The 23133-nt window shown below is 42.6% G+C and overlaps 2 protein-coding genes across 4 annotated transcripts in view; both read right to left on the reverse strand.

Annotated features, from left to right (window-relative positions):
* cntn4 (contactin 4) overlaps positions 1-13165 on the reverse strand; it is a 102526-nt gene extending 89361 nt beyond the window's left edge. The window contains exons 1-2 of the mRNA XM_029827151.1: positions 13136-13165; positions 8080-8181 (exon numbers count right to left, since the gene is read on the reverse strand). The gene's annotated coding sequence lies outside the window, so the exon portion shown is untranslated. The remainder of the gene's footprint in view (positions 1-8079; positions 8182-13135) is intronic.
* A 1324-nt stretch (positions 13166-14489) lies between these two features.
* cntn6 (contactin 6) overlaps positions 14490-23133 on the reverse strand; it is a 47933-nt gene continuing 39289 nt past the window's right edge. For 2 of the 3 annotated variants that reach the window (XM_003973737.3, XM_029827228.1), the window contains 8 exons: positions 21944-22093; positions 21341-21411; positions 20455-20689; positions 20247-20362; positions 18609-18792; positions 18156-18268; positions 17493-17661; positions 14490-17130 (listed from right to left, as the gene is read on the reverse strand). In XM_003973737.3, the coding sequence (XP_003973786.3) occupies positions 17042-17130; positions 17493-17661; positions 18156-18268; positions 18609-18792; positions 20247-20362; positions 20455-20689; positions 21341-21411; positions 21944-22093 (1127 nt within the window). In that variant the 3' untranslated portion in view covers positions 14490-17041. The remainder of the gene's footprint in view (positions 17131-17492; positions 17662-18155; positions 18269-18608; positions 18793-20246; positions 20363-20454; positions 20690-21340; positions 21412-21943; positions 22094-23133) is intronic. The other variant, XM_029827229.1, reaches the window with a different exon arrangement.

Consider the following 23133-nt stretch of genomic DNA (forward strand, 5'->3'; position numbering starts at 1 on the left):
GCCCTGTAAACTCTGTTTGGCACGTAGCGGCTTCTCGTGTCACCAGTGTGTTTATTTGAACTCTGCGGGCAGCATTTTCACACTTTTTCCTGAGTTTTTCGGAACATTCCATTTATATCTGATTAATCGGTTATTTTTTGTCCTGAAGGCTAAGCATTGTTCCAAAGATATAAAAGCAAAGCACACTTTCAAAACTCTCCTCCCAGAGGAATTTGTGCCACAGGAATGCCCCTAGCACAAAAACGTATGTTTAGAAAGTTTATTTTTAGTGAGAATCTGCTTTTAAAAAAAAAAAAAAAATCTTTACAGTGATGAGAAAGTAGGCATAAATCTCTAATCTACCAGCCCAGATCCTGATGGGAAATTTTGCTACTTATTTACTTGTTTGTACAAGTTAGAGCCATAAACCACAGATTAACAGGAAGTCTGAAGGAAAATCAGACACAGAAGAGGTGAACGCAGGTTAAAGAAACCCAAAAGTCTCGTTTCTACCAGCATGGATGTTATTCCCGTTCCCTGCTTTCACACTCACTTCATTACAGTTGTCTTTACTTCAACGTGAAATATGAAAAGAAGTAACAATATTCAACCCAGCAATGCAGCCACATGGAGTCCAACCTGACCGTGTGCTGTTTGAAATGTCTCCTTCACGTCCCTTCAACACTTTTTTCCCCCCAGACTTGCACATTAAGACTATCTTGACATGTCAGAGGGGTAAAACAACATATTATTTTCCACTGTATCGATCCAGTAGACAGTTACTCTCTTTTGGTTCCTTCCTTCTAGGGCAAATTGCCATCTCTGCGTGTACAGCATACGTGCTATGTGTAGATCAGCCCCGATATCGAGTAAGATGTAGCTGACAGGAAACGGCCTGTTCATTTTAAGGTGTACCTAATGGGATGGAATAATCGACATCAGTTGTGACTGGTCACAACACTGAAGGTTGTTTAGTATCGGATTTAAACGGGTCTTTTTGTTGAACTTCAACTGCTCTGGCATCTCATTTATCCCAACAAACTGTTGACCTCGGAGCAGGGTGTCTCGGTTTTGCACCCATTCCGCCGCATTAGAAGGAAACTTCCTGTAAAGTGGCTTCGTCCATCTCACTGCGGAGGGGAAACTGCATCGCTGCCTCATAGGTCTCATCGCTATTTTTATTTTCATGATTGAAATGGTATGCTGCTCCTGCCGCTACGTCCAGGGTCCAACTGGACTTTGTGACTTCTGGAATGTGTAGAAAACAGAACAATGATTCACTTTAGGGTCAATAAAGCCGGATGTTGGTGGTAAGTGTGTTGGAGTTCTACACTGCAGAGATAAATGCTGCATTTATGGCTCTGCGGGCTCGCTGCAGGTGACTTAAATCATGTTTTCATGTTGATGTATCAGCATCCAATCACAGTTTCTTTATTCGGTTTATGGCCTGCAATCTGCAAAATGCATTTATTACCGAGCAGCCTGCCGGGTGAATTTATAAGATCGATACATTCTTTTTTACAAGTGTAAATGCTGGATCTTTCACCCCATTTTGCAGGCGCTTGGACACGTTCCACAACAGCTTTTTCCTTCATTTCTACATCGGCTGCCAGAGCCTGCAAAGCTGGAGAATGTTATCTTTCCTGGTCCAGTCTCATTCATCTCCCATATATGATGCTGCTGTTTTTTTAGCCGAAAATAATAGTTTCAGCATTAATTCATCTAATTTTGGATTGAAATGGTGTTTTATTGCCTTAAATGCAAAACTATGATATGCTCTTTATTTAAACAGCAAACACACCTAAAGATTTTGAATGTGTGAAGAAATCAGTTCATCACTTTATGAGCATTTGTGGGTTTGGAACCTTGCTCAAGGGTACCTCGGCAATGCTCTGAAGGCATTCTGGCACCTTCACCTACTACTAGAACACCTTCTATGTTCTCGAACCGAGGACCCTCTTATAAATCGGTTAAGACGAGACGAGGATATTCTCCTGTTCATTTCACATGACCCAGTTTTGTTTTTTTAAATGAAAAAAAAAATGTAATTTTCTCTTTTCTTAGACGTGACATTTTCTGACAGCGGGAAGGAACCTTCAAAGATGCAGTAATAAACTTCAGTCTGCAGTATTACTCACAGAAGGACAGTACGGCGCCCATTTTTCAAGGTCACAAAAGGGTCACAGTAGATTTTCCTTTGTAAAAATGTTCCCTTTCCTTTAAATGATTAGTGTCGCGTCCCAATCCACTTATTACATAGTCAGCCGAAAGGATACGCTCCAATAATTTCTCAGAAGGAAATGGGTGAAGCGTGCACATCTGGACCACCTCTGCATCGCTGTGTTCCAATAAGGACAAGCTCATTTCCAAAATATGAGCCAAGAGCGTCCGCTCTGGGAGTTCGCTTCGAGGCAAGTGAAAGCCTAAAAATGGATTCACAACCTTTGGTTATTTATTTGATTGACACAACGCAGTGACATCCAAAGGGTTTTCTTTCAGTAAAAATGAAATTTCATCCATAAGGGCAAGTTGGAAACTGCAGCTTTAAGTGACATAAGTGGCGGAAGAAAGCACTTCTCATAAAGAGAGTCAATAACTTGCATGACTGCTGTGGCACCTCAGGGTAATACCACACTAACAGTGGATATTTATTGAATAGCTGTCGCCAGCTCCTGTTTCCATGTAAAGGAGAAATAGAAATTTAAGAAAAAACAACAATTAAGTTTTGGGTCATTCCAAAGCTGATTGTGTTGCTAATACAAACACAGCAGTCTGAATGAATCATGAGCCATTTTAATGAGAGAAAATAAATAAATTAATTAAAAATGCCAATGACATCCATGCACTAACAACGCAATATATGGGGAAACCTGATCTCTTGAGGGAGCAGATTAGGCAAGAACAGAGAGAGGAGTTGTTCACCTGATGCGCAGTGGTAATAAATTTAGCTGGACGGCCTATTTGAATGTCATCTCTACCTCCTGAGAGCCTCCTTGTTCCGTGCTGTGTAATAATAATGTCGGGGAAGAGCTATGAACTTTGGGTTTCTTATCACAGAGAAGGCATGACAGGGTTTTTACGTATCTCTGGGGCAAAGAAGAAGTGAATGCCCTGAAATGTGAATGAATAAGACATTTTTAAGTGGCAAGGAGCTCAAATAATTCCAGTTTTTCTCCTTCCTGAAACTTTCAGTGAAAAGAAGACCTTCAATTTGCCAATCCCAGACCCCAAATTTACATTCTATTCTATGGACTAGGTAGTTGGCACCATGACGACTTGGCAGCAGTCAAGCACTGTCAAAGATATCATTATGAATCCGCTGACAAGTCCTCCATTATGGATTTCAGCCCCCGCAGCTGCAGAATGTGTGCCTGTCACCTAAGGCCAATCTTCCAGATGGTTCACTTTTTTAGTCTATGTCACAGTGCCACTAACTGACCCACTAATGGCTTTTTGACTCCTACCACATGAGGGCCTGTTAGCAATGCAGAACTTGATGACCCGAACTTTTCACTGTCTCAGAGTTCTATCTGTATTGTGGGGACTACACAACAACGCACTAGTGGCAGAACTGGAGTCACTGGGGAGGAGATGTTGAATGTGTTAAAGTGAGCATGCTTGTGTGTCTGCGGAGGAGACGATTTATCAATTCACAAGTTAAAAATCCCTCAAGAGTATTTGTGATGACTGCAGGTCATTGACACCTCCACAAGTTTGGAAGAAATTTGTGCCGACGGCATGTCTGGATTTAAAATTAAACACTTTCACACTTTTAATCTAGTTTGTTAAAACTTGGAAAGAGAACAGAAAGAAGAGTCCTCTTCTGTACAAAGATGGAGGGAAATTATCTCCAGTAGAAAGAAAGGGACAAATTCATTCACCGAACACAGTTATAGCTGCGATGTTAGCAACGCTAACTGATTTTAACGATTAGCATGATGAGGTTTCAAACTATGGCTCTTTGCTCACCGGTGTAACAGCCGTCCATCTGGCGCCATTTCGAGCCACTGAACCAGCCGGGGGTGGTCTGTAACGGTCACCTTTATGCATTAGTTCCCACCACAGTCATTTGGAAAATGTTGACGTTGGCTCAAATCTGGTTTGTCTGCAAAAGGCCTAAGAAACGCATCAGTGCTGCTCATATCGGCCGTTTCAGAGGGATGCGGAGGTCCGTCTGAGACACCGGTGTCTGCTCGGCAGAGGGGAGCGTTTATGGTAAATCAGTGGAATGGTAAACCATAAAAAGGTCTTTAAACACTCAATACTGTGATATGAATGTAAATCCTGTATAGCTGGAGATCTACAGTGGGACTTGAAAGTGAGGCGCTGTCACTTTGTTCCCTTTTTCTTTGAGCTGAGTCTAATCTCACTGTGTGTGTTGCTACTGGATCGTCAATTGATTTATCTGGAGCGGAGCAGAGAGGATCCAGGGAACGCTGTGATGGAGTTCAACTCCATTTCATCCGATGATGGACAGTCTCTCCTAATATGACGTGCGGCCAGAATGTGAGATTACAAATATTTGGTGCCCAGTTATAAAAACTGAGAATAGCCTTGTACCAAGCCTGTTAATTGTCTTCTTATTTGCAGGGATTTTATTAATGACCTTTTCCTCTGTTATAAGCTGAGCTGATGATGGACATTATCATCACAGTTGAGCAGATCTCTCTACTCGGCATCAACATTTCCAAATTTGGGAATATATAATTATTATTATTAATATCCCGGAGCTGGGCCCAACAGTGATGGATTCCATCCGGATTGGAGGGATCATGCTCTGACTCTCCAGGTCAGAAAAGCTGGCTGGGAGCTTCAAGTTCTCACACCAGTGAACAGTTACGATCTTAACAACAGTTTCTAGTTTTCTTTTATGACCAGCCATTAGACTGTGAGAACCATCAGCCCAGGGATGCCAAAATTACCCGTTATTAACTTTTAACGTTATCAACCCGTTATTAAACCACCACATTTGGACCAGACTCTGATTTCTGTCTTGATAGAATAAATTGCTCAAATCTTTTGAAAACCTCGGGAGAGGAACAGTTTTGGGGGTTACGTCGCTGTTTGTTTTGCAAATTCTCACTGGATTGTGCGAAAGCTGGAGTTGCTCCTTCGCTGGCACCAACCTGGCAACCTCAGGCGCTGTTGCTTGATGAAAACAAGCAGACAGATCTGTCTTCCAATATAATTGCTGTGCAGAAATGTGCCCCGGCAGCAGGTTCACATTACCTTTAATGAAACACGCACACAAACAAACATTTCACATTAGGTCTTTAGGTGATCCGGCGATTGAGAGTTTATTTATTTATGCCAGGCCCTCGTACTGCAGCAGGACTATGCATCAAACTCTGAAATCACTGTTTATCATGGGAAAGCTTTTGAGGAATCATTTCCTGGTGATGTCTACGTAATTACCGTCTCGTTTTTGAAGAGGCGACATGATGTAAGCTTCTATTCTCTCGACTCTGAACCCCACAGCAAAATTAATCTTAAAAATAAAAAAATCAGCACATCCTCAACAATTGCGCTGGTAGACCGCTGCTCCTCCACCCTCCTGGCATAAAGTACATCACATAATTCCACAGAGTGCCCTTTCCTGTTTCATATTTATACTTAGCGTGGAGATGGTGCCGTGCTTTGGAGAGAGAGATTTCCCTCTCCTCTCGCAAAAACACTGCTCCACTTTAAACATTCAAGTCATGGTTCAGTAAGGTGCCTGCTGTCAATTTTATTTATAAACCTCCCCGGCCTGTTCCTTCATTCAGACAAGCGCTCTCACCACGCTTCCATCCGCAGGCCCTGAGTGATGCAGACACCACCTACGAGGCATCCTCAAAGGCAAAGTGTAAACACGGCTCACAACAGCACTTAATGCAATAACTGGGAGAGGAAACACAAACGTCAGCAACACCACACTTCAACACTCCGAGTTGTTAAAGTGAATACAATAGCTCGGCTGCCTCCCGCAGCTTTGGGAAGTGGAGATTTCTTCCGAGACCCTCAAATCCAAAAATTACAGCCCGTTTGCTCTGCCCAGCGTTCGCCTCTCGTGGAGCCGAGGCCGAGAAGGCGTGATGACTCCCTGGTTGTGCGTCTGACTGCGCTACTCGCAGACTTATTGATGGTTCCCTGCATGATTCTGCAGAGTGCAGCCACAATAAAGCAGGGGCACGCCCCGGAGAATGCTCAGAGTAACATACAGACACTGTGGGTTTAATGACATAATGAGGGCAGTTCCGTGCATTTTCCACGAATTCGCAGCCTCGTTTTATGCAAGAAGAATAACCGAAGAAGTAGTAAAGACAAGCTCCGCAGGGGTGGCTATCACCATGACAGAGGATCTTGTTAGACTAATTTTTAGGGCTATTTTCCAGTGCTACTACTCCCAGCAGCAGCCTGTTTTTACCTGTGCAACAAACATTGTTTTGTTCTCCTTCCCCCGTGTAAGTTTGCTTTACAAGGCTTTTTTTTTTTCATTGACTGATGCTTTTTAAACCGGCAGAAAGAAAGCTGCCCAAAGCCCAATCCAAAATCTACAATTTATTCATTATACTTCTAACTATGTGCTCAAATAAATCTGCCTCTGTCAACCTGCCCAGATTAAACGGCTGATCTGCCCCGGGCTACCAATATAGCTACTGCTCGTGAACGGGGGCATTTCCTGTCTCTGGTTTATCCTCCTGCGTCTATGGCAATGAGCCCAATTCATACAAGTTTCAGGTTAAGCATTCTGAACCCACAGAGGCCGATTTAAAACCCAGGAAAGTTCTTAAGAACTGATCAAGTCATCACGACGTATTAAGAAAGTGGTTCTTATCCAAGTCATGGCACTGAAATGTCTTTTATACATGAGGAAGGCATTTTAGTGTTACATGATCCATTATGAGCTTTGGTTTGAATTGTGCTTAAATTAAAATGCTGCCAATTTTAGAATTAAACGGCCGCTGCGCCACAGCACCAAATAGCTCCTGAAGCACCAAATGTAAGAGAGCCCTGCAGTATTTGCACAGTGGTGCCTCAACAGCATTTTCTAGAATCACAGATGACTGATCTTCTACAGCCAGGAGCAAAAAAGTCCAGTCTGAGCTCCGTTTAAACCGTTATCCAGAGTTGACTCTCAATATTAAAGACGGCAGGATTTATGTCCAGCTGATTAGCTGATATGAACAAGAGAAATCCCTGAACTCCTGAAATTACATGCAAGAATTTGAAAGCAGGATTAAGGATCCTCTAATAAGACATGACCTGATAGGTCTGCATTCCACATGCCAAAGCTCCACATTGCTATTTCTAGATGTCAGGAAGGTCACTCATGCAGAAACTACCACGATTTCACCCCATGAGAGAGATGATGAGACTAATCCAGGACCATTTGATCATGTTAAACTTCTCAGTTGAGCCATTTTTCATTGTCAAATTTCTTCACGGCTGATCCGTGAGGTAGACTCCTTCCCACTGGCATCATCTATCATCATCACGTCAGGCTACCAGGCTGTTCTCACCAGTGAGCACTGGTTCTCCAGAGACCAGTGACTCAGAGAAACATCTGTCAATCAAAGACTCATAAAGTCCTCGTCGCATTTACATACGCAATCAACCACGAAGACGCTCATGAATCTTATGTGAGCATCTACCAAGAGCCCAGATGCTGTGAGGTATTCGTGTAGGGGAATTTAGATGCAGCATACGGATATGCACGCGTTTGCACATTCGCAGCAGATTCCTGCTCCACGACTCCATTATTCATGTAAAGATTTCAAGTGTGTGCCACAGATGTGATTCCTGTACCGGCGTTGTTAAAATATAGCTTCAAGCAAACACTGGGAAACGAGCCAGTTGGATCAGCCCGCCCCAGGCCGGCACCCTGAGCGTTCATTCTAGGTAATCAGGTTTACAGAAAAACTCGAAATTTCTAATCATCCTCGATCAAACTGGATTCAGAGATTTTTAGGATCAAGCAGAACATCAAAATGAGGTGCCAAATGTCTCCTATGAGCCATTTGAGAGCGGCTTTGAAGGGTACTCAATGGCACCCATCATCCGGCGACAACGACTGCTGATTTTAGCAGAAAATGACCATAAAGTTCCAATGCTGCCCACCTGGATGGACCCAGAGAGTGCTTGGCGGGCATCGACGCACCGAACAGCTGCTTATTAAGCACGGCCCGCAGCATGGAAGCATCGCTCAGGTGGAAACATCGCCTTGAGAAAGAAAAGACAGAATTTAGCACATTAGCAGGCCAACATGTTTAACTGTGGAGCTGTTGATCCCAACGCCATTAATCCGCTTCCTGTTTGACTACACCGTTTTCTCTGAGGGTTACTGATCAGCCTTTGGCCTTGACTGTGGTTTGTAGCACCCATAATTAAAACAATTCCTCTCTTCTGGGATTACACACACCGATCATAGCCTGTACACAGCCGCAGCACCTGTCCCACTGTTCTCGCTCACCTTCAAAGTTCATTTGGGCTAATGAACACAGCTCATGGTAGCGACCGGATCCCTAATGATTTAGAAAGACATTTCACCTGTTTACGTTCACCATATGGTTGCGGCATTCTCAGCGGCCCTCTGGGAATAGAGTTACCTTCAAAAGAGGACTGCGCTGATGTTTTCTTTCGTGCCATCCTGTGTTTTATTAATGGAACCCCAGCAGTGTTTCAAAGCAAAATGCAAAAGTAAAGTGCCGAAGCAACATTTAAGCTACACAAGGAAACAAATTCTGGTTTGCCAGCATTTGTATATGATCACCTTTTTTCCCAAAAATATTTTTACATTTTATTTTTGCACTTTGTTTAATTTGTTTATTTCTTCTGTCTTCCTGGTGCTGACCTTTTGATCCAAACAGCATTATTGACCCATAATCCTAGACTCCAACTCACCCTGCCGTCACCCTGATGAGCCCATCTCTGTCTTTCTGCCTCACCACTGATCCAGCCCATGATGTCCAGCACAATGTCCCTCCACAGTAATCCTATTCCTGATTGACAAAGATGCTGAACCACTCAGCCGACCAGGACCCCCAAAGCTTTTCAAACTTTCCTTTTGCTTTATTTCTGTTGAATTGCTGGTGTTTTATTGCCATTTGCTTCATTCATTTTAATGTAAAACCACTTAATACAAAAACCATTATTTCTCCTAACATTCTACATGCAGTCAGCCCTGTCTTACTTGGACACAATTCATTATTCATTTTCAAATGTGTTCATTTAGCCATTTAGTGTTCAGTCTGCAGTATTTGTTCCTGCTGATAAGCTTTTATTCATCAAGCCAAACCGCCCCCTCAAACACCTCTGATGATATGTATATAGCTAACAAGCTTAATTGTTTCTGAAACATCCATGCATCTTAATGATGCTGAGGCAATTGGTTGTCTCAGTAATTGCATCTTGGAAGAGAACTGCTTCACAGACAGCAGCAATGGCAATCCTCAGATTGGTAATTAAAAGAATGAGCAGCCGATGTTGGGATGGGATGATTAAGGCAGCACAGACTTCCTCATGGCAGTGCAGGGAATGAAAGCTGGATTGATAACGCTGCAGATGAGCCATCAGCATACGTCCGTCGCTCTAAGAGGCAAATAATTACACAGGATCTTTATATATGGTTTGTGTTATTACGACTTTTATGTGTTGCTAACAGCCCAGCTCAGGTGACCATGATATTAATAGACTTGTAAATGACATTTCTTTAGATATTTTTATCTTTTCAATATTTTTTTAATTTGTTTTATTCATCACTTTGTTCTCTGAAAGCTCCTAGAAACCTTAAAGGTGGCAAGTTCTTGTTCAGGGTAAAACATGAAGGGCTAGCAGCCAATTATTGTTAGACACAAGTCATAAACACAGATGTGAGCATTAAAACAACACTGTTGAGAAGAGAATAGACTGTAAGAGCACCTGTTGAATAGAAAGGCTGTTGCAGTTGTGCAATAACATGACCATGGAAACCTCAGAAATCAATGGCAACATGGATTTCCTCTGGGTGGGTTCACTGTCCTCCGTGGAATATTACTGTGATTCATCTATAGTTTGTAAAAAAGTACATGATTCAGTCATTCTCAGCCTTCTGCACAAACTGCTACTTGAGCAGACATTTGAGAACCAAGATTATCCGCAATTTAAGCAGCATTCATCTTCAAATTAAGCAACTGCTTCAGCGAGCTCGTTCCCTGAATCAGTTCATGTATTATGCAAATAGCAGAGGAGACGGAACGCTGTAGTTGTGACCGAGCTCTAACTCTCTGGGGAGAAAAACGGTGGAAATGTGCCTCCAACGCTGATAAAAGCGGACATGGAAACCCCAAATGGGTGTAGTTGTTTCTAAGAGAGGATGAGGAAGAGATGATGCCGATGCTTTGTGAAATGAGAAAACCACACAAACTCAGAGTGGAAAAAAATGAAATATCTAGACCCGACTCATTAAGATTGGAATTATGTTAAAAGATTGAAAAAAGAGGAAAAAATGGTGAATTTCTAAGCTGAGATCTTCAATCGTAACAGTGTTGAGATATTTTCTCATGATTCTCTTGCATTATACCAGATAACTTACAGGAGCTTGACCGTCACCATTTTCTGCTTCGTTATTTTTTTCCCCCTTTTCTTAAAACCAGGTACTTTACTAGCGGGACTCGACTACAGAGGAGAAAAGAGCGGCTGCAGACGAGCTTTCCTTTGTAGGTGTGAGCGTCCTGTGTGTTTAGTGCGGCTCAAGCGACACAATGGTGCCGCTCACAAGTGATTCTCGAGGGCGTCGCTCTGTTTTTCCGATGACGGAAGCACCATTCTCAGCAAAACCAGGTGTGAAAATGATCTGCGGATCATCGCTGCAGTTTCAGGATGTCTGTCAACCGTGTGACTTCCCAGCGGATGTCGTGCCTCCTCCTCTAAGTGTTTAACACCCTAAAACAAAAAGTCTGTGTTGGTGATTTCTGTCAAAGAAGAGGCCTGAAAGAATTCCCAACAGAAACTTCTATATGATGGGAAAGTTCTTAGTTTTCTGGATGGATTCCCTCCCAACCCAAACCGTCAGCCAAACAGAGCATCAGTTAACGACCGCAAAAGTATGACAACAATAGAAATATGATAAAATATCGCATCGATATAAAGAATGTTTGATCCGAGATCCCCAACGACTGATTGCCGTTAGTGTTGAGCCCTACAGCTAGTCGTTACCGATGAACACACCAAAGTACAGAGGAGACATGTGTAATTGTGTATTTAACAGCAGGACATGTATTCAAAACTAAAGAATTAAAACTTTTAACAGGTTTCATCCCAGATGTGTAAAAGGCTTTTGTTGGTGCTATTCTAGGACTCAAGCGCTCTCCATGTTGTTGAAAATAGCTGGGAAGAATGACAGAACTGAAGATTCTACACTGCGTTTTGAACCCATTTCGGTTTTTGATGTCCGCCTGCTATTTTTGACTTGAATTGATATTTCTCTGAAAATGAAGCCTGAATTCCTCGTTTTCCGCTGCCATTTGCTATTGTCAGGACGAAGAATATCCTGGCTGAACCAGATTGCCAAAGTGGAGTCAAGAAGAAGGTCTCAGATGATGAATAATGGAGGACGAACAGTGGAGCTTCAACGCCTTTGAAAACTGCTCTGTAATATATCTACAAATGCACATTCCAGCCTTTACTTATTAATATCTGGATTCTTTCTTCTGGCCATGTCAATGCCCAACCCTTTCTTTCAGGATAAAATCAAATGAAATTGGATTTTGTAGAAAAATCAAACCGCTGAGGAGGATTTTGGGCTAAACCCACGTGCAGCAAATTCGGTAGGAATGAAGCCATTCAAAGCGTGATTATATTATTCAGCTTCGAGGAGAAGTCACTGTATGCACCTCTGTCCAGAACCGTTCCAGCCATTGGAACGTTAGATGCTGCAGATCCAGAAATGCTGTAAAGGTGCTGCAGCCCACAGACGCACTGAGAATGTCGGTCTCATTCCTCAGCAATGGTCTTCAAGGCAAATCCTCTTTCCCCTGTGAACCAGGGAGGAGAGCTGTGCCTGTCAGCTGCCCCACGGTGCTGAGAGAAGGCTCGCAGCCTTTAATTCCCAGCCAATCTTCTGTCCATCACACCAGTTTATACCTGTTTTAAAGCTCAGCTCAGGTCCAACACTGTCGCTCTCCCACACGTCTTGCAGCCAAAGAAAATATTGTGAAAAGCTCTGATCTCCCCCCACTATATTCAATATGAACAGCAAATCATGTTTGAGCGCCCTGCCTGCCGCCAATCTGGAATGTTTGACTGATTTTGTGTTTAGAAGAGAAAAAAAAAAGCCAACACAGAACAAACAAAGTGCTTGGATTCACGGCAAAAGCTGCCATATCAGGTGACCCAAGCAGTTTTCCAGGATTATCCTGCATGGGGCCACATGCTGATAATAATGAGTGCAGGTGGACTCAGAGCAGCACGACGTGCACAGCACACAAGAAGGTAGAGAAGCCACTCCTTCAGTGCTGCCATTTTCAGAAGATTTCCATGAATAAAGGATTAGCTACAAGCTGTGAGTCAAGCTCTGGTTCTTCGAGTTGCTTTACATATTTAAGGCCGAATTCTGCTCCAGCAGAACAGGCGGCTTAAAGTCAAAAGAGGTTGTGCAGCAATTTTGTAAGAAAGGAATCAGCCAGGGACAAGTGTGAGTCCCTCACATTCTCTTAGCAGCTCATGTGTTAGCATTATGTGTTGAAGTCAATTAAATGTGTAAATGCTTTTTTCCACCCTATAAATTAGAATTTAAGAGACATTCTTGTTAAAAAAAGAATGTTGGTTGTGGTATATAGTTGTTAATAAGTCACCTCCAGCTTCAAGCTTTTATCAATTAAAAATGTCTCAGTATTACAGTATAAAGAATAAATGAATAAGAAGCCAAAAAGAAGAATAAAAGCTGACAGGACAACACAACTGCTGCAACAACTCACAATAAACCAACACACGTGGACACACTAATACAGTGATGTCATCATTAATATTGGACTGCTATAATCAAACTTTTTTACTGTACAGACACGCACGGTTAAAAATGTTTGTTAAGCTTAAAATGTGTTGTTTATGAAGAGTATACATTTTTAATGTTTAACAGTTTGGCTCAAGAAAACAGAAAAACAAGTTGATTCGGTACTTGTGGACTGATTTATCTTACCTGTGCACGACCTCCTGCTGCCACCGTGTTCAGCCAAAAGGCTTCCCTCCGCCCCCACACACCTGTTAATGGTTCCAGGTGGAAGATACTAAGTGGGGTGTTGAGGAGGGGTTTACTCTTAGAATTTAATGGTAATCTTTGTGTAAACTATTTCTATCACGTGGGAGCCGGTGTAATTATTTAGTGTATGTAACTAATAGTTGGCTCATAAATGTTCTACTCATTTAGGTGTTTATAGGTTGGAGATTAAGGTGGTTAAAGCTGACAGGTGGGAGGTGCTAATGTTATTTACAGGAGACATGGATTGGTGTGAGTAATGGAGGAGTCAAGTGGGTTTTCTCTCAGCTGAAGAGGAAGAATAAAATGTTTTGTTTTATCATTGAGGCCTTTCTGTTGTGTTTTTCCTCATCTGGGTTTCCTCTTCTTCTTGATTTAGTTCCCACAGGATATGGGAAATTATGGACAACGTCTGTTTAAGCTCCTCGCTGGCTTCAAACGTGCGTTGCAGGTGTCTGGTGTGAAACTGTGCCACATCTCTGTATGTGTTTTGCTCCTCTGCTTGGCACTGGAATCGTGGGATTATTTTAATTATTACTTCTTCACACAATCCTGTTTTTTTTCTCAGTTTTCAGCAGCAGAAAAATGGATTCAGAGAAGTTTCGTGCTAGTGTTTCATTTTATCCCGGAGAAAGAGATAATGAAAATCATCAGACACACACTCGCAGTTCTGATAATTAAAATTAAATATAGGATATACTGTATTCATAAACAGTTGTGCTGCTGCATCACTTAACTCGTCAGCCTTCCACTGAGCTAACGGGCCCTACAGCCAGGCAGAAAAGCCACCATATCCTACCTGGGCAGACATATTTAGAGCAATCAATTTTTCCTATGACACAGAGATGATGAGGTGAGATCAGAAAGCTTCAGGTGAGCTTGGAGCAAAGTGATATAGCAGCTGATTTTATCTTCCGCTCCTAAAGTCTCTGATAAACTGCCTAATCCATCAAACATCTAATTGCTCCAAACACAGTTTTCGCTCCTGACGAGCATATCATGAGTGCAGGTACATAACTTTCATTTAATCTCCGACCCCTGACACTGAAAGTCAAACTGTTCTGACTCTGCTGACGAGACCTTTAATAATAAAATTTTCAGAATGCTGAGTATTGGGAATACAGAAACAGTAATCAATTAAAATGACCTGCTCTAATAAAACCGTAGAGTCTATTTCAGTGTCATGGAAAACGGTCTTTCACTTTTTCCTTTGTCACTTATCTGAACGATTCCTCATGAATCCTTCCCTTTGCTCAGGGTGACCATTGAAACCCACAAAATTAGAGCCGTCCACTGATTAAACTTTCAGGTTTTCAATGTGAAAACTTTATTAGGTCTTAATATCATCTCATAGAGATATCATTGTATTAATACAATGGTATTACAGCACTGAAATAACAATTACAGATCCAGATAAGCAGCAGAAGCACATTGTTAAGGAATAAGATATTCAAGAAACAGTTTTAGAGTCTTCAGCCAACTATATCTATATATATCTAGATCTATAGATATAGATATAGTTTCTGAAAATGTGGGTAACAAACACTAAAACTCAGAAAACAAAAGATAACACACAGATAATCAGCAGGGGTAAACTTTTAGCTTTTAGCAGCACACAAAAAAGTGTTAGCATTTTTTCATAATCATCCGCTATATCAAACTTTAATTCGCATGTGTGTGAATGACGGGTTGTACATCACGACATAGAAATAAAATCGGCGCAAAAAGAACAACCAATCAACATGATACACAAGGTTTTATATTCTATTTCATAGTGACTCGGATTTCCCAAATGTCTATTTTCACATCAATTGCTGAACCTCTTGTTTTTTTGCTTCTTTTTTTTTTAAATTATGAATAATCCCATAAAATACAACTTCAAATAAAAGAAATGACATTCTATGGGTTCTTAGCTCACTCACTGGCAAAGGCAGTACAATCAGTATGGACTAAAAACAGGTTACAGTGGATTTAAAGGATATAAATTTGATAAGGCAAAGCAAGTTTGTCACACATCACTGAGGAAATCATCTCCACATCTGTTACAAACAACACAGCAAATCCAAGTGATCCTGCTAAATGTTGTAAATGTCTTGTAAGATGGAAACACAGAACAACACCAGCTGTCTTTAATGCGAGGGAGGAGGAGGATTTGAAGCGTCAATCCTGATTTATTCCGAGATTTATGAACAATATACGCGAGTCATGTGAACAACTGCACAAACATAACCGGTAAAAAAAAAGCCTCCGGTCTCATCTTCTTCTCAGGGGGACCAGTAGGTCACCTCCTGAGGAGGGCGGCCACTGCTTCGCTGCATGGACAATTGAGAAGTGTTTGCTGCTGGTGGTCGCCTTGACATAAAAACATGCGTCATTGAAGATGGTACTGACAGACAAATTGACCAGTTTAACTGCTGCTTGATGGTCAGCATGTGGAACAATTTGCTAGCAAAGAGGCTGTCCACAGTGAGCCAGCAGGGCTGCTGCGTTTAAGGATAAATGGCAAATGTTTTCAGCGGGAGGGTGTCTCTCGGAGACGCCGCTCAAGTTAACATCGGGCGGGGCTGTCGCCGCCTTCGACGTCGTTACCATGGCAACGTGTTAGTTGTTTTGTCAGGCTGTGCCAAATTGGTGAATAACTGAGTAACAAAATTGCTTTCTCTTTGGGCAATTTGTCCTTGGGATTTTGATCTGGGAGAAAATCCTTTTTCCAGCTTTTGTGACTTCAGGGACACGTGAAGTCATCTCACCAGCACCTTGTAGCCACGCCCACTGCTAGCTTCAGATAATACGACAAAATGCAGAAAGACTACAGCGGATCTGCGCCCCAGTTTTGATTGTCAGTGTAACTCATGACTGCTGGAGCAGCTCTAAAGCTGCAACGGCATCACCGGCGACGTGTGCACACAGCATACGCAATAGCAGGTGCCACCAAATCATCTGGAACATGCACGAGGCATTACAAATGGAGAAATTGCTTGGGTATGCAACAGCTGTGATGAAAAAAGATCAAACATTCAGGACAGCAGTGGTTCTGCCACAGTGCCAGGCGCCGAATTAAATAAGTGTATGAACATGCAAAATGGCCTTGGGCATTACTCGGCTGTCTTCCAAAGGCTGTCCGATCGGCCACAGCAAACATGAGAGCGTCTCATTTTGTTTTAGCCTTATGTGAGTATTCCCAGCACACATCTGTTCTATGTAAAACAGCTGCCATGCTACTGTTGTTTTCCCATCAAAAACCCTACAAAACAATGTATTAATTATTAACCATCCGCTATTCTTGTATATAACAACATTTTACTCAATTGCGGCAGCCCATTGGTGAAATATTGTTGGCTGTTATAAATCCATGCTGTTCTTCAGCGGGTCGATACATTATTGTTGTCGGCTTCAGTGGAGGGTGGAAGCTGAAGGAAACCCACTTATTGAAAAGTAAAACCGAAGAGGCCTCTGGTGTTTAATTATCTGCTTGGTTTTTAAAGGTCAGTTGTGATCCTCGAATGTAAACAGAAAAATAATTCTTTTAAATCAGGATGGACGCTTGAAATCTAAATAATGAGAATCGGGTCTACGTGCCGCACGGGCAGTTCAATGTCACTGCAGGTTTATAAATGACCTGGAAATTGAGGCAAGAAAGATGGAAACAGACAGACGGGAAGGGAGGCTACAACATCGACCTGAATGTTTTCAAACTATGAGTAACAGTCTGGATTTGTGGGCATTTGACAACCTGGCAGAATGTTCTCATTATGCAGTTTTGGTATGCAAACAAGGAGTTGAAAAACAGTTGGCTGCTTAATCTCCATTCATTCTGATGTCCAGAGCTTGTTATAAAGGCATCTGAAGCTACAAAACTAACATAGAAAATACAAAAAACATCATAAAATGGCAAGTCTTCAGTGGAACTGGACAGGCATATCCTTCTGAGTTAAGACCTGTGAAGAAAAGCAATAAATTACTGGTTTCCACAGTAGAAATGTATTCAAATTTTAAAAAAACAGTTATAATTGACTTTATTTATATTTTTGGATGGAAAAGCAGGTTAGACCTTGATGACTTAAAGTCTTAATTTTAAGAAAGCTATTTTTAGATTTCCCACAATGGGTGGCAATTCTTTTTCCCATATCTTCTTCCCAGAAGTCTGTCTGGGCCTTTGTCAAATTTCTCCGAGGATTCTCTTGTTCAAGCTCCAAAAATGCTGATAAACAGTATCAGTCGCACGTGGGATTAGCTAAACAAAACATCTGCATAATTCCAGCTCCAATCACGTACATGCCGCAGAGTGTTGGGAACTTACTTGACATCTTTGGTATGCGGACGGGACCGCCGCTGCTGCCCTCGCCCCCTTCACTCAGAGCTTTGATCTCAATGAGGTAGTTGTCTCCAGTGGGGATTTGAAGCTCCACACTGGTTTTATTGGTCTCCAGCACAGAAGTCATGCCGTTCCAGGCCTGACGATACACAACCTGCAGGGGAAGGTGGGCAAACATGTAGTCTGTTGAAAACAGGGTCCCAAAAGGGCAGACGAGTGTGTGAAATGTGCTTTCTGTCCTGCTTTTTGTTTACAGCTGGGTTATTGAATTCTAAGTGTCTCGGGAGGTTGCTGGTGTGGCCCAGCACAAAGTGGAGAGGCTTTTACAAACAGGATCTGTGGCATCTTTGTCACACATCGGTTGAAACGTTGGTCAGTGTGGCTTTTCAAAGTAAAAGGAACGCGATTAAATGCCGTATCGCTAGAAAGGAGCTAAATTTCTCCAGCATCCTGACAGCGTTCTTTTTATCAACCGGAACAGATCTTTTAATTTTGGAAGGCCAGACAGGGCCAGCCCATAATAACACCGGAGTGGCGAGGTCTATCTTTCCCCGGCAGAGAGAAACTCATTTATTTGGTATGACAGGTGCTGAGGGCCTCATTGTTCCCCCAGCTCTGGTGCTTCTGTTATCACACTGACAAACTCACCTTGTATCCTGTCACCTCGGACTCATTCTCCATCGTCTTGACATGTTCCCAGTTCAGAAAGATCTTAGAGTTGGTTAGTTTCCACTCAATGTTCTCCGGAGGCCGATTCGGAGCTGCAGAACAAGCAATTATGCAAATAATGCGAGAACGTCATTGAGAGGGTTGTGTACGGTAACAGTCGCTCACGATTGGACCTTTTGGCATCATCAACCTGCTCCTGGGATGGACGTCGGTCAAACCGGGTTCTTCCTTGACTAATTTTAGACTTTTTTATCCAGTCAGAACTGCCAGAATTCCACATATTGGCTGTGAAATTCTACAAACAGGGACCGGTTCTGTCCAAAAAGACTTCAAACTGAACATTTCATAACTGTAGCATAAAATCTAACGTCAATCCGTCCAAAGAGTGGTGGCATTTTCACTGCCCCTGGGTGGGTGGGTGGGTGGACCTACGTGGTTTTTTTGTGGTGACGATGAAGGCGGCACTGCCGGGTCCGAACCCAGCACTGTTTTGGGCTCTGACTGAGATCTGATAGGCCGTGTTTGCCTTCAAGCCAGAGAGCAGAGCGGTGGTGGCGCTGATAATCCTCACTCTCCCTGCTTCACTCGGCCGAGATCCGTCCTCCCAAAACAGAATCTGGGAACAAAGACAAGCAGGTTACTGCGGGTTGGGGGGAGTTAAACCCGGATGACTCCGAAGAATCTTTACTACTAAACAATATAGGATATTTGTCAGGTTTTGTGTATAATTACTCTTTATTGTTTAGATGAATCTACATAAGTTGATACTGAGACGCTGATTCTGACACAATATGGGTGCAGTTTATGATAATGAGTGATGGATCGTCTGGTTAAAGCATCACTGATAATGAAAGAGGGGAGGAGTTGTCAGGAGTTTGTGAGAATCTGCATTCATAATGGGATCTTTTATGACCCATAAGGCAGGGGCAGCAGTCAGGGAAATGTCAAACAGATGGTTTGAGAGTAGCTACTTTTTCATCTGGTTTTCAGGGATCCTGGTAAGGCAAAGGCTGATGTGTGACGGGCCTGGAGTTGCTGATAACAGATGGATCCGGGGTGTTTTCTTAATTCTCCATCAGCATTTTAATTACTGCAGTTTTACCAGAAGAGACTGGGCAGAGGGAGTTCTTTTTACAGCACTCCTTTTAATGAGAGGCACCCAAATGCAGCAAAGATGGACGACGAGGGTGCGGCCATACGGCCAAACCACACCAGAGGTCCAGGCTGGACGTCCCAAGCAGAAGCTCCTTTATTCAGCACCTATATTGATTAAAGTTTGCATTCAGAGAGTGATAAGATAAGATAAGAAATATATTCTTTATGCTCTCTGAGATGCAATTCTTGCTGTTTACAAATGCAATACATCAAAGAATCAGTGTCATGTATCTTTGTTGGCCATCTGGCCTGCAGGGAGGTTTTAATACAGTCGCCTCACAGATTTATTTAAGGAACCTTTTGTGTGAGAAGATGGTGGTATCTGTTTTCTGTGCCGTATCCACAGAAAATAATGTTTGGTAATATCCCATATTAGCATACACCGCAAAGCGTGCTGTTCCTGAGATTAGCATGGGGAACGTGACTTATAATAAAGCCGAACAATGTGGCAATTGTGACTCGAATTCAACAAGCAGAAATACATGTCCTGAAAACTGGCTTATGGGGGTTGATTTGGGTGACTGGCTGAGTTTCTGCCCCACATACAACCAACACATTGGAACACTAACAAATTGTAAATACAGATGTATGTATAAAATTCCAACATGGTTCCATATGTGGTTCTACAAGTCCAGTCAAGTTGTGGAACCTTCTCAGAGCAGAAAGTACTATCCACAATGTAAACTCTCTGAGATTTAGAAAAGAATTTTAGAACGTTATGTATCACGCTTTATATTTTGGTTTAAAATAACTTCTCAATCTAGCACTGAGCCTGGGAATAAGCAAGTAGTAGAAGATCCCAGGTCAGGTTACACTGAACTATCTAAATATCTATATTTCACCATAGTTTGGAGATTAACACTTCCTCCTGAACCTGTGCTGAAGCACCGTAATATCAGAAATATGGTTTCATACTTCGTATGCGAGGATCTTTCCTCTGCTGGAGCCGGGGGGAATTCGTTTCCAGTGCACTTCGATCTCCGAGGCCGATGCAGCTCGTGCCCATACGCTCGATGGCGCCTCAGAGGGCTCTAAATATGATTGATCGTTACATTATTGCATACGGTACGTCTGCGCAGGAGAGTGAAAGGACTTTTTGAACTGGAAAGATCGGGCGCTTTACCTTCCTCTGCAGAGAAGACTCTGACCACGTGGCTGAACTGACCTTCCCCGTTGCTGTTGTAGACGCCCACTTTCACTTCAAACTGAGTCAGAGGTGCAATGTTGTCATCTTTGTAAATATACCTGGACGCCTCAGGTGACGCCACAACTGTCTGGATCCAAGTGCTGCTGCCAACCGGGCGGAACGCCATGACGTAGCCGAAGTCCTCGCCGCCCTGGTGTTCCTCCGAAACTGGCTGAGTGCACAAAACCACACCGCTGACCTCAAACAACAGAAATCTCTTTATTAAATCTATTTTCAAGAAAATGTCAAACAGAAAATGGATCCAAACAAAAGAAAGTGTGTGTACACGTGGCACGAGTGCGATGGGTTCTCTGCCTTCTCTGGAGTCACACTCTGTGGACCTGGTCTTTATAGAAAAGGGTTGGTATATTTATTCTTGCATAGATTATATACATTTTGTTGGACTTATAGGGGGGGAAAAGAGAAAATTAAGTCTCAAATAAGCAGTTTTAGGGTCCAGTAAATTCTCTAATGCATTTGCAAATAAAGGAACATGCAAATATGAATAACAAGTGGAAATTAGGTAAACTCCTTTTTTTGTGGTTTATTTTACAATGTACTTGGTAAAACCATCTGTTTCTATTGCGTGGCTGCAGGAGATGACCTTCAACGGCTGAAAAGGCATCATCACCTCAGTCAAGAGTCAACAGAATTTTCACAGCAGAAGCGTCTCTGGCGCAGCAGGCGACGCATCAGAAACGCCCTGATTTAATTAGAAACCTTCTCACACGAGTCACAGCAAATCTGCCACAACTCCCTTCACGCCTACGGATGCATCTCCCACTGAAAACCCACTCAAAAGAAAAGCTTGTGGCCTTCTTACCTCCCACGTGATAACGAGTTCTCCTCGAGCTCCCCCGCCGCCACTCACGCTGACAGGTGCAACCTTGGGAACTAAACAGGAACAATAGTAACTCAATTGTCACTTGATTTGCACTGTCTCCAGCAGCCACGGGGGCGTCCATTAAACCACACATTTGCAAATAAGACGCTCACAGATGCCGGAGCTCCGTTTTATTTGGAAGATGGACTTATCGAGCCGTAATGGAATTAACATTCTTTTGACATTAGCCGAACGATAATGTAATATACTGTATAAGGCACCATACGTCAGCTGTATTTACAAGGCCAGGCAGGAAGCAGTTCTCTTATGCTTCAGCCAAAAAGACTGAATCACTCAGTTTAGCACTTCAAAAACAGACATTCAGGTTTTAGGGTCTAGGTCACTACAAAAACAGAAAATCAATGACTGAAGACTCAGAATCCTCACACAGGTCAAAATGGCTCAACATGTATTCATGAATTTACCATGAAATCAATCAACATATTTGAAGCATCAATAGAAGCCAAGTAAATAATGAAATAAATGCGGGAATGTGGGTGTGATTGAATCAGCATTAGCAGAAAGGCCAAAATCAAAGAGTACCTGCAGCTTTGGTTCGGATCTGTTTGGTGCGCGTGCTGGGTTCTCCCACACCAACGCTGTTGATTGCCACCACCCTGAACTCATAATCCACCCAGGGGTTCAAACCCTTGACTGTTGCGTGCATCATCTGTCCAGGCACAGAATCAGGAACTAGAATTAAAGAATTTAGAATTGTGATGCATGTTTTGTTTTCTTCTGAGCCACATTTTAGTCACTATCTTGGCCCAAAGATGGTCAGGAAGGACTAAGGTTCCCCCCTTTCTGCTCAGTCCAAGGTCAACTGATGGTACCAATGTCGCATTTTCCAATTTGAAACCAGTGCATTCAAGTGAAATTCCTCCTCAACAGTGCAAATAAAATAGCAAAGTGTGTGCAAGAAATGCTGCAGCATGTGGGAAACATATGCACATGCTGTTTAAATTTAGGAGGTGATGCTTATGAGTGGGCCTGATGCAGAATCCACCAGCTAACGCTTTATAAAGGTGGAGGGAAGATAATATCAATGATATAATCTATGATAAGAAGGCATTTTGCCACTGGCATTATCACCTAAAGGATATGGGTTTGAGATGAACAACCAGATAACATGTGGTTCAAGAGCTGAAATAAATTCACAGGCAAGTGGACCCTGACAGTGGCCCCTAAAGCTTGGCCAGAGGGGAGGGGGGGTAAGCAGCTTGGGAGTGGGACATGAGGAAGATTTGGGTGGGCCCAGCATGTGAATCAGCCAGTAGAAGTGCTGTGTCATCAATCAGGCAGGGAGACAAAGAGAAACAAGTCTGGGGGGCTAATGGATGACACAATTCTGTCATTTTTGAAAATGCTGAGAGCTTTTGAAAGAAAAGCTGTTCTTAAAGGTAGTAGGAGAAGATTCCACGATGGGTTAGCGTGTTGGGACGCACTCACACACTAATGACAAAATATCTGCACAGCTGTGAGGTAAATGTGCACCACACAGAAAAGGGGGAGCGTTCCAGTATCAGAGAATTACTGCAGCAGAGTGTAGCCGTTACATCCAGTGGTCACCCAGACCTCTGAAATGCATTTTTAAAGAGAGAAACTGATAATAACAAATGCCAAAGTTAGCAGAATATTTGCGAGACCACAGTTTTAATCAGGTAGCCAAACACTTAAGACCTGCAACACTAAGTGCAAACAGATCAATAGAATAGATCAGTGGCGGTGCATCA

This window comes from Takifugu rubripes, chromosome 19, assembly GCF_901000725.2.
Source record: "Takifugu rubripes chromosome 19, fTakRub1.2, whole genome shotgun sequence".
Lineage (NCBI taxonomy): Eukaryota > Metazoa > Chordata > Actinopteri > Tetraodontiformes > Tetraodontidae > Takifugu > Takifugu rubripes.